Source organism: Onychostoma macrolepis, chromosome 23 (assembly GCF_012432095.1).
Source record: "Onychostoma macrolepis isolate SWU-2019 chromosome 23, ASM1243209v1, whole genome shotgun sequence".
Classification (NCBI taxonomy): domain Eukaryota; kingdom Metazoa; phylum Chordata; class Actinopteri; order Cypriniformes; family Cyprinidae; genus Onychostoma; species Onychostoma macrolepis.
Window position 1 is genome coordinate 24,070,097 of NC_081177.1, and position 12,289 is coordinate 24,082,385.

The following is a 12,289-nucleotide window of genomic DNA, read 5'->3' on the forward strand; positions in this document are numbered from 1 at the left end:
AGGTAGCGTAACATTTTTCTAACAAACAAATCACTACCAAATCAGAAATTAGCAGCACAGTAATTACTGACACTGTAAGGGTAGGCTATTTAACTAAAAGAAGAATGAAAAATAAATAAACAAAGTTCAATGAACTATAATAAATAAAGAACATGGTAGCATACTTTCAATAACAGCATCACACATTTTGATTAACGAACAGTTTAAATAAAATTACCATTACCAAAACTGCCATTTTCGCAAGTATTTTCCAAGCAAATTAAGTGCACGTTAACATGGCGGATAAAAGCAGCTCGTTTTTTTTTTTTACACCAACAATATACTATTGGTGTACTACTTACAGAGCTCGGGTATTTTTTCAAACTTGATGTGCTGTTGTGGTAAGCCAGTTTCAAATCGCATATTTGGCACACACTGCCTTTGTCGTGTCCTCACTCAATTTAAAGTGCTCCCACACAGCTGAGGTCTTTGGCATTTTTGTCTTCTCTTCCAGATGTACTGAATCATGACATTCATGACATTCACTCATGGGCGAATCATATTCAAACGCGAATGAGAACCGTTTCGCAGGGGATGTCAGGTTCGAAAAAAAAAAGAAGAATACTCGAATCTCAAAATTGAAAATCGAATGCCAACCAACCAAACGAATATTCGAATAGTCGAATATTCTGGTCCAGCCCTAAACACCACCCAAATGTATATGCAAACAAAGAGGGTGTGATTTTTATTCTTGCTGTAGTGTTGTTGCTGCTGCCGGCGCCATGTCCTGGAGATGCTGTGTTTCGCTGTGAAAGCGACATTACATTGTTTGGACTTCCAAAAGAAGACACAACTAGAAAGTGGTTAAGTTGTATTTACAACACTGTTCCAGAACAGTTCGAACTTCAACCCAAATATTATAGAGTGTGTGCAGCGCATTTTACAGAGGGCTATTTCCTGAACCTGGGAGAGTAGCCTATAATGCCAGCTGTGCACAAAGGCTGTTTCTATAAAGTGGGGCAATTCCAACTTTGCAAGGACAGTCTAGCGCTTCTGACTCACAGCCTGTAAGTATGTTTTCATATTTAAAGAATTTGCCACTGACTATTCAAACGCGAGTTTTGAGCAGTGTAGTAGCACTTGTTGTTTGTCGTTTCTCCGATCACAAATGCAGACATGGTAATGTTTACGCGGCACGATGCAACGCAACACGTAAAAAGACAGTATAAGTCGTTATAATCAGTAATTATGTCCCCACTGGATGCAACAAATGCCTCGTTTATAATGGGTTTTATTGTTTTTGTGTCGTCGTGCTGGGACACGGCATCACAATACGGTAAGGGGCATAACATTTCCGTCTCATGCTTGAGGTATTCGGCCAATCACAACGCACTGAATAGCTGAACAATCAGAGCACACCTCACTTCTCAGAACGATGAGCTTTGTATATATTGACGCGTTTCAGAAAGTCAGAGCATAGAGGAGCAACAATAATGTACAGTATGTGGAAAATAATGTATTTTTTTAACCTTAAACCACATAAACACATTGCATTGCACCAAATACACAAAATAATGTTATTTTTAGCAATGTCATAAGACCCCTTTAATATTGACATGCAATAAGTAATGGCTTAAATGAATGACTACTAGTCGACTAGAAAAATCTTAGAATATAGATAGATAGATAGAATATACAATATAGATATAGAAAATCAGGGGCAGCCCTAGTCAAGACAGACTTTTATGTTGGCTAGGACGTTGTTAGGGTATTTCTAGACAGTACAGTACAGCCTGACATGCTCCAATCGGTTAGAAACGATGCAACACACTAAACAGCAGAGTCTGAAGATCTGAGCTGAGTTTGGAGCTTGAGTTATGTTGGTCTCTGGTTAGGGATTATGAAATATCGCACAACAAATAGACAAATACTCACGTGGAAGCTTGTCCATCTCATTGAGGAACTTGTTTTTGATGTCACCAAAGACGTCATTCTTGCTGACCGGGCCCTGTTGCTCGGTGGAGTTGTCTGCAGGTGTGGAAACAGCAGGGGCCATGGTCAGGGCACTGGCACCTGTGGGCTCGGGGCCCACCATGGCTGCAGGCTTCTTCTTTAACAAATTCCACTTCATGCTTGACGGCTACACCAACAGAAACCCTGACGGGCAAAAATAGAGGCAAGATGACATGAGTGTGATGAGAATATCATTCTCTTTGATGGGAACTGAATGAAACGACTTACTTGCTTCATCAAACATGCAAATGCATGACAGTTACAGTGGGTACGTGATCGTCAACATAAAGTGACATACTGTCTGATCTCTTGATTATTAAATTGTGGCCTATAATGTGAAAGGTGATGTGCTACTTGTCAGTAAGCGGGATTTCATCAGTAATAGGGTACGGCAGGATTGAATAAATGAAGATAAAAATAACTGAAAATAAATTATAATTGATAAAAATGAATAAATAAATACCAAAAATATTAAATTATTTAAATTAAATAAATCATACATTAAAGAAAATTAAATTAAACTTAAATTAAATAATTAAAAATGAAATGAAATGAAATTATTGTTGGAAGTAAAAACGGTAACACTTTACAATAAGGTGTCATTTGTTAACATTAGTTAATGTATTAACTAACATGAACAATGCATTTATTACACTATTTATTAATCTTTGTTAATGTTAGTTAATGAAAATACAGTTGTTCATTGTTTATTCATGTTAGTTCACAGTGCATTAACTAACGTTAACAAATGCAACTTGTGATTTTAATAATGCATTAGTAAATGCTGAAATTAACATTAACTAAGATTAATAAATGCTGTAGAAGTATTGTTCATTCTTAGTTCATGTTTAATAATGTTGTTAACTAATGAACCTTATTGTAGTGTTACCGTAAAAACTCCCTTATTTTTAAACACGAAAATGTTTTATTCCCCCAAAATGCCCATTCAGAGATCTTACATTTTAAGGAAATATGTAAAGTAATGATTTATTTTTAAACAAACCCTAAAACAAATATTTTTAACAGTTCATAGAGAGGATAATTACATGGCAGGGCAGCTTTAACATCTTACTAAACATTTCTAAGAATTGAATAGTTGACAAAAATCTGCTTTAAAATGTTAGCATTTAAAAAAAAAAAAAAAAAATAGTTGCGGAATAAAAAAAAATCTAAATATGCTAAATTATTTACATGACATATACAGTATATATATATATATATATATATATATATACGATTTATAAGAATTTTTTTTGCCATTTATTGCCAAATAATGAAACAGTAACTGTTGACTTACTAACATGTAAACTAATTTCTAAATCAACGTGAAGCTAGTTTTTCTCAGAGGTAAAAGCAAGTGTATTTTTTAACTGTGTTTACTGTGGTTTTAGGCATAAATTATTAAAAATATAAAACTCTCACTTTAAAGTTCCAGATAGCTCAACTGAAGCAGGTCCACCTCTGCTGCAAAAAATGGTAAACATAATGAAAAGAGACTTAGCCCTCTGATTTCATTAAAAACACAGCGATATAGGCAAACAAAAAGGATTTCTCATTTCTCAAGCGTCAATTCTCTGCTCCAGTGGTGGAGAGCCTGTCTGTACCTATTGCATTGCGTGAATAATTTAATGAAGCTGACAATTCACGGGGTAAGCCGTTTTATTATTCAAGTCCCATTCCTGCATTCCTGCACTGGGAATGTATGGCAAAATGCGCTATGCTGCAGTTATGCAATCTGACATTGCATAAGTCAAGTGGCCCACAGACAGACTGCAGGAGGAGCTAACAAAAGAAAAGATGCAAAGAAGGATAGAAAACGCCAGTGTGAGTCAGAGCCGCAGCCCGGCAGTCTCTCGAGAACACCAGTTTGATTAATGACACTTCAGCACCTGCAAATCACAATGAAAAATCTGACATTCTCAGACTTTTTCACACACAAACAGAAGTTAATTTGTTCCCCTAAAGATTCTCAATGAGGAAAATCCTCTTTAAAATGTTATCACAAAAAAACAAAAACAGACTGCATAATACAGCTTGTGTATAAACAGATATAGAATACAAATATAATTTTAAGATGAATTATGCAAATACACTCCACATTTTGTGATTTTTTTTAGATTTATGCTTAAAACAAGAAAACTCCATTTTGGAACTGGGTAAGAAAAAAACAATATTTATTATCAGAAAACAACTCAAACACTGGATTTCTATTTTTCATGTTCATTCATATTGCTTTATCTATCCATCCTTCCATCCGCCACTATCCTTTTTTTTTTGTCATAGTTTACCGCTTTTTATTTGCTTGAGTGCATAATATCAGCACAATAAAACTGTCCCTGAACTGATTCAAAAACACTATGCAATGTGATTCAGTTTCATTAGGTGCATCTGACATATTTACAGAGTGACTCAGTGTCTGGATCATTTTCAAGATTTAACAAATACTGACAAATAATGCACTTGTTTGAACAGCTTGCAACCAGCCCACAGCTGTCCAATTATATGATATTACTAATTCATGGTGGAAAAAAAAAACGAGACCTGTGATCTAAGGAAATTGGCTGACTAAACGATCCCAAGGTAATTTTAACTGGCTTACAGTTGAATGAGTATAGTAAAATGATGAAGACGCTCCAAATTGACAACGATTGTAGCTAGTTCTCCAAAAAACGGGAAGTTAATAAAGTAGTTAGAGCTTGAGAGAAACATGGATGATTTAGTATCTTAGTTGTTATTACTCTGGTAAGATGCACAGAGGAATATACATTTCGCTCATTCACTTCACACACTCATCATTGCATATTTTAAAAGTTTATGTATAATTTTAGAAGTTAATGCATAAGACTGTGCTTTCCTTTGGCTCACCAAACACGAGGAGTGACTGTGTCTGACAAATATTTTATCTATTGCTCAGTAATTTTTCATAATTAAAAATTATGACATTTTTGGTGCCTCTCCATATAAGGTATTTAGCTTCGGGTATGTCTCTACTGCGGACATGCTCATGCAAGTTATTTTGATATTACAGATAGTATCAGGCCATATTAACACACTCATTGTCTAAACCTGACCCTAATGAAAATGTGATGCAATGTTTGCCGTATCCTCCCCTCGTCTTTTCTTCTTGTGTGCCTTTAACACGCTGATATGATCACTGGACTCACTGAGCTTGAGATTGATCCTTCTGTTTGCATTGAGAGAGATAGAGATGTGTGGCAGTGAATGAGAAGTTGGGTCCGCGTCTTTGCTCTGGGGTGACCGCATACCGCTTAGAGGACAAGAGACACTTTGCTTTTTATGGGACACATTATCTCCACTGCACTCACACTGATTTTACGGCTCTCCGAGATACTCCTGCTGTTTTATCAGTGCGACTGCCAGAGCACATATTGTAAATACAACAGAACAAATAAACAGATACAAATACAATAGAAGTCTGGCTCAGATAAAGCGGTCCGTGAATGTGATGTCTAGGAATAATCAGATGTAATCAGCAGAATTGATGTCTGTTTTGTCTTGCCAACAAACTCACTGGCTATAATGACACATTTGACTTAGACAAAGTTTTAGCGAGCGCAAATAAACAGGATCGGACGAGTGATCTAGGAACAGAAGGAGCTGAAATGGACCTGCTCCAAAGGACGCTTTTGGCAGACCAAATCAAACCTTTGGAGATGCATCTAGATATGAATGCTGAATTCCATAATGATAATTGCTTCAGGGGATTTGCCAAACTTCTCTTGTTCAGTGTGGGAGGAAATTCTCTATGCACTCCACACATCAACACATTAACAAAGTGTTATTGCCTCTCAAGAACGCTAATTGTCCACAATGATCCATTGAATCACATACTGTACAAGTTTACATATCGACTACATAATGTCTCTGGGAGAAACTCACAAAACCATCAAGGACATGTCCAGGTTATATTTCATCCCAGAATGAAAATAATGAAATGATACTCTGCAAATGAAGTCCATTTAGATTTCTTTATTGCACTGCGATTATAATTTTCGATAATTAAAGCCATTCTCCCAGCATTCTCATTATAGTATTGCACAAAACTCATTCTCATTATAAAACAAAAGCAATATGCAGAAATGTTAAATTGCAAAGTTGTACAGCTTTTGCAGATTAAGTGTGAAAAGTCATGAAATGACTGTATATATATATATATATATATATATATATATATATATTGTATGTATATATTTGTATGTATGTACTGTATATATATCTATATCAATCACAAAACAACATCTGGAAATATTTTATGTGTTTAATTGTAAAAAAAATATTTTGTGAATGCCACAGTCCTCAAAAATGTTTATAGTGCTAAACATGAATGATTTTTTTCATGCAAAATATTTTATTTTTTATTTTCTTTTGTTCTTGAGGTAAAAGACAACTTTAAATTTTTTGTAACATTGTTGTAAACAACAAATGCAGCTAATTAAAAGCAGTCATGATATAACTAGTACAAATTAATCAAATGGTCATTATATTTCCTCTATTATGTAAATGGTATTATTCAAACTGAGGTAAATTTATTTGTGATAGCAAGCAACACAAAACACAAAAACTGTAGGTCCTGCCAAATGTTTGGCGGAACAGAAACTAGCTATCCGGAGAGAGTGGGTGGTCTCTACAGATTCACAGCTCACTGTTAGTGCATGGTGCACAATATTGCTCAAAACAACAAAATAATATTAACAAGAAGCATTGTTTTGTGTTTTTAAAAAAAATGAAATCATTCTGACAATGTGTCTTGTATAAGACATTGATTTGATTCTAGTACTTCCAAAACAAGTCAGTGTTACAGCCATTTTAATTGCATCTTCAATCTTGCAATTATGTTTGAATAATAATGCTTGTATCAGTGCCAGTGTGGCATCATTAAATATTAGCCAAGCTCAATCTTCGCATACTGACAGGATCAGTTACCAGGAAAAAGATGGCTTCTCATCAAAAATGAAAAAAGTTTCATCGTTATCAACAATCCAGTATTACACTTCATCTGTATTCAGAATAGCACCCATCAAAGATTGATTACATTCATTACACTCAAAAAAAAAAGAAAAAAAGAATGGTGCTATATAGCACTAAAAGTGGTTCTTGGCTCGTAATCATAGGGGAACCACTTTTGGTGCTATATAGCACCATATCTTTAAAGGTGCTATACAGCACCTTTGTCAAATGGTGCTATGTAGAACCATAAGAGGTGCCATATTGCATTGTATTTCTTCAACAAAAATGGTGCTAAACAGCACCAACAGTGGTTCTTTGGCTTGTAAAGAACCTTTAAAGGGGCTTAACAGGTTCTTTGTACGGCAGTGGTGCTATATAGCACCTTAATCACCCAAAAGAACCGCTGAAGAACCATACAGGAGCTTAACAGGTTCTGTATATGGTAGCGGTGCTATATAGCCCCTCAGTCATGCCAAAGAACCGGTGAAGAACCACTGAAGAACCAAGATTTGGTTATACCAAATATACAGCATCAAAAGTGGTTCCCCTATGATTACGAGCCAAAGAACCATTTTTAGTGCTATATAGCACCATTTATTTTAGAGTGTACAACACTTAGCAAATTAAGTTTCTTTCTCCTTCAAATATATATATCTGTTTTACGTGATTTTTCACTATTTTTTTTACAACAGGATCAGCATTTTCAAGGGTTTAATTTAAAGATTTTTGTCATAAGAGACAATAAAAACTACTTTCTGCCTAAAAAAAATTGAAAGTTAACGAATTTGTAGCAGCTGAATGTAACATGAATGTCAGTTTTTGAGGGGCATGTAATTTATTTAAGCCATGACATAAACTTCATTCCATAAAAGAAGTATAATTAGCTATGCAAAAAGCTTAAATTCTAATTTTGTTATACCCAACAATCAAAGTTCACCCCTTATGCATGTTATCACGTCCATCAAAAACTTAAGCTGGCTGTCAGTTGGAATATTAGAAATAAAAATATTGACATTACACACTCACGGGCATCAATCACTTTGCTACTTGCCGGCTAAGAAATAAATATTCATTACCTTATGATACATCTGTTTTCAAACCCACATCACTTGAATATCACAATATCGATGTCTGTCAAAAAATAACATGCATAATACACGATAGTATTTACGAGAAGCCTGCACTACTAGATGTTTTGACTACGCCACCTCTTTCAGAGAAGGAGGAGAAAATGACGGCCTGAGCGGCTTCAACATCCTGTCTGTCAAAGACGATAACACACATAGGCTAATACATAACATGTTTTTCACTTGCTGAAACTGACAGGTGATTTTTTACTTCCCTAAACTTCCCAGTTGTTTAAAAGGTTAAGGTAATTATCCAAGTTTGTTAAAATTTTCTTTCATTTTCCAGTAAAATAAGATAAATTTGTTATTTTAATAACCCCCTTGCAGATTTTGTATGTGTGTGGGTGTGCTATTGCAGGATTTTTTTAAATATTATTACTTATGCTGATTTAATAATATGTAAACTGAACCTAATAAGTGATGATAATGAGTTCTTTAATTGTTTGTACCTTATAACTCTCAACTCCTGATAACTCTACCTCAGCCTATTCTGGCTCATAACCTTGGGTGTGTATCGTTGACAAACTGCAGCTGTTCAACAAGTCCTCAGATGACAGATAATTTAAAACGTCACAGCCAGACGACCAAGGCCTGCTGCCCTCTCTAGCCTTCACAACTATAGCCTCCAATTCCCTTTACACAGCTGTTTGCCAGGACTTTATCCCAGACGTGAGAAAACTACACAAATACGCTCACCCCACCTCAGGCCCTCCGCTACAACACAACTGAGCACAATAATAAAGTTATGGTGTGGTCGTACATTATCTCACAGCACTTTTCTGCTTTATGGCGGGATTAATTCAAGGTGCTGCTTCTGTAACGAGCGTACGGACTCGCTGAGGTGAGAAATGAAAGACACTGACCGGTGACGCTGAGGCTCAGCGGGATAAATCCGCTGAAATGGTTGGGTCAGCTCGTAATGCTTGACTGAGAACCAGCCACGAATTTAGCCTTTTTATTGCTGTCTAAGAGAGGGATGACTTTGGCTGATATGACGACAGCATTTTCTAAAGTGGAATTGCAGATGAAACTCTCTGTAATTCATTTTGTTGGGGTTTGTACGGTAGGCTACAGTACGGAGCCCGGGAAGTCACCTGTAGAATAAAAAAAACAAAAAAAAACAAAAACAATCCGTGCTGACGGTTTTGCAATCCGTCCCCTCAGTTTATAAACCGTACTCACAAATTCTTAAACTGTTCCCTCGGTTTAACAAATTGTGCCCACGGATTAATAAACCGTACCCACAAATTTCCTATCCGTGTGCTCAGATTTTGTAAACCGTACCTTCGGTTTTTGAATCCGTACTCACAGATTCATAATCCGTGCGCACGCTTTGGCAATCCGTTCCCACGGGTTTGTAAACTGTACTCACGGATTCATGCAGCAAGCTCCTAGGTAGCCTACGTGTTATCGAATCATATTGTATATTGTTTTATTGCATATTATTATGTGGAATAGGCACATTGTAATGGATACGAGTTGGAATACAATGATTTAATGAGAAAGATGTGCGTCAAAATCTTGTTTAATTTGTGATCATCTTAGCACTTGATTATTATTGTATAATAAACCTAGCATTACTGACTTTGGAGTCATTTGTTCCTCTTTATTAAGTCATTTTGGATAAAAACTTCTTCTAAATGCATATGTAACCTAAATATATAATAATAATAATAATAATAATACAATAATAGTTATTATTATTATTTTAATTTATAGGCTAAATTAATGAGTGCACTTAAGACAGTAAAATGTTTCATGTAAAATAATTCATGAATGCTTCATTTTTAATAACATTTTACAGTTTTGGAAATGTGTTTGTGTACTATTCATTCTTAAAATGAAGACTTATTTTGGTGATTTTATTATACTAAGCTTTTCCCCCCAGAGTTAGATACTTCACTGTTAATGTTATCATTAAATAACTAGGCCTATTATAACATTACATTCGGTTAGAGAGCAAAGGAATGACAACATAACCGGTACATTATTTGTTTTGTATTGCCTTTTACCTTCTTCTCTCAAAACTCTTGTTTTTTTTTTTTTTTAGAAAATTCAGGAAATTTTCTATTCTTATTTTTAGTGTTCATTTTAAGCTATAAAACACAGGCGGCGGTGTTTTATCCTAAAAAGAAGGCTATTTTGTGAGTGCGGATCGTGGTCTCATAGGCTACTATGAAAAATAATATTTAATAAACACAATACAGTGCATCCCGCACCTAAACAGGTGGCGTGGTTGAATCTGCCGGTGGGGTGGAGCCACAAAGCCGTGGGAACAGATTGCGAAAGAGTGATTATGAATTTATGAATTTGTGGGTAAGGATTCAAAAACCGAGAGTACGGTTTACAAAATCAGAGCGCACGGATTGGAAATTCGTGGGTACCGTTTATTAATCCGTGGGCACGATTTGTTAAACCGAGGGAACAGTGCAGTTGCTGTTTTTTTCTCCTGCAGGTGACTTCCCGGGCTTTGTACTTACATGACTTTGGAGGGCAGGGTTTTGGACAGAGTGAGGGTTTGGTTGAAGTTAGCAAAATGGCAGAAGTTAGCAAAATGGCAGAAGTTAGCAAAATGCTAACACCATAACAGCACCATTATGCTGTTTTGACCAATTCAGTCCCCTCTAATATAATTAATATAATATAATATAATATAATATAATATAATATATAAACTATTTATTATTTAAAATTATATAAATGTATTATATTGCAATATAGTAAATTATTATATTATATTATATTATATTATATTATATTATATTATATTATATTATATTATATTATATTATATTATATTATATTAGATTAGATTAGATTAGATTAGATTAGATGTGAAGGGGGCTCTCTATAAGGTTGGCAACTTGGCACCCTGCCCTTTATTATATTATAATATAATATTAAATAAGTAATATATAATGTATACTGTATATTTTATTATAAAATATAATGTAATTGTCAGGATTTTGGACTGTTTTGTTGTGGTTTTGCTCCCATGTGTTCTGTGACCCAGTTTCTCCCTTATGTTGATTGTTGATTTGATTACAGGTGTGTCTCGTCTTCCTCCCTGATTGTTCTGTCTTTATAAGCCCCAGTCCTTTCAGTTTGTGTTTGTCGGTCCTTGAACATCATTTCTTGTGCTCTATGTTTCCCCGTTGGATATTAAAGACTCTCGTTTTGTGAAATCCTCGTCTTCTCGTTCCTGGTTTCCGTGTCTCCTGGTATTGTGACAGAAGGACCGACCTAAAACAGTTACCTCCATGTCTACCCTCCGTTTTGTTTCCCGTTTTTACTCAGTTTTTTGTTTCTGTTTCCTTATGGATCCCCCTCTTCAGCCCGAATTCCTCCTCCTCCTGCTGGAGCAGGGGGACTGATCTCTCGAGGACCATACAAGACTGTTCCTGTGTTTAGCTAACGCCACCAGCTACCCGGACGACGCTGTTGTCCGAAGATGGTCCTCGAGAGGATTTCGCCGCCTTCGTGGAGTGGACTGTGGCGAGAAACTGATCGCCTCTCACCGTCTCTCCTGAAGATGATCTCGCCAGGTCCATTCCAGACCCAGAGCCCAGCCCACCATCTCCCTGCAGTTTGGAGCATCAGCCCGAGCCCACCGATGACGGAGAGCCATTTCCTGCTGTGATCTTCGAGCCAGCGCAAAGCCGAGCGACTGAGCAGAAGATCGCCCTGGAAGTTGAGCCCAACACATCAGACCAGGTGCGAGAGCCGGCGACAGTGCCCACCACGAGGGAACAAAGCCGTGGATGGTGTGAGCACAGAGTGGAGCTCCGCCCCCTGCATCATGGCTAAGGGTGAGCTGATAGTGCATCTGGGGCTGCTAAACTTGGAGAGGGATCTGATTGATTGGGAGACGGGTCTGGAGGCCGATTTCCCCCCTCTCCTCTGGTCCCCATGTCCAGCCCAGAGGGGGCTCCCGATCCTCCAGTGCCTGCTCCTCGAAAGTGCCCTCCAGAACCCGCGCCCAGTGCGCACTCCAGTGTCTGCTCCCGTTCCTGAGTTCAGCCCTGGAAGCCCGGAGGCTCACAAATGCCGCCCTCCCACCCGCTCCTGCCTCCTCCACCGCTGTTGTCTGGCAGCCCCTCTGCTCGCCCTCAGCCCACCATCAATGCGGTGCGAGCCCCACGGGACTGCCATCTTCCAGCGTTGCAGGGGCTGGAGTATCCCTCACCTCTGCCTCCAGCCGC

General features: G+C 37.1%; 1 protein-coding gene across 6 annotated transcripts in view; it reads right to left on the reverse strand.

Moving 5' to 3' along the window:
- syt2a (synaptotagmin IIa) overlaps positions 1-12,289 on the reverse strand; it is an 80,770-nt gene that overhangs the window by 22,197 nt on the left and 46,284 nt on the right. For 4 of the 6 annotated variants that reach the window (XM_058764211.1, XM_058764214.1, XM_058764209.1 and 1 more), the window contains one exon: positions 1,915-2,136. In XM_058764211.1, the coding sequence (XP_058620194.1) occupies positions 1,915-2,110 (196 nt within the window). In that variant the 5' untranslated portion in view covers positions 2,111-2,136. Of the gene's footprint in view, positions 1-1,914; positions 2,137-3,414; positions 3,457-12,289 lie in introns of those variants that run through there. The other 2 variants (XM_058764210.1, XM_058764212.1) reach the window with 2 other exon arrangements.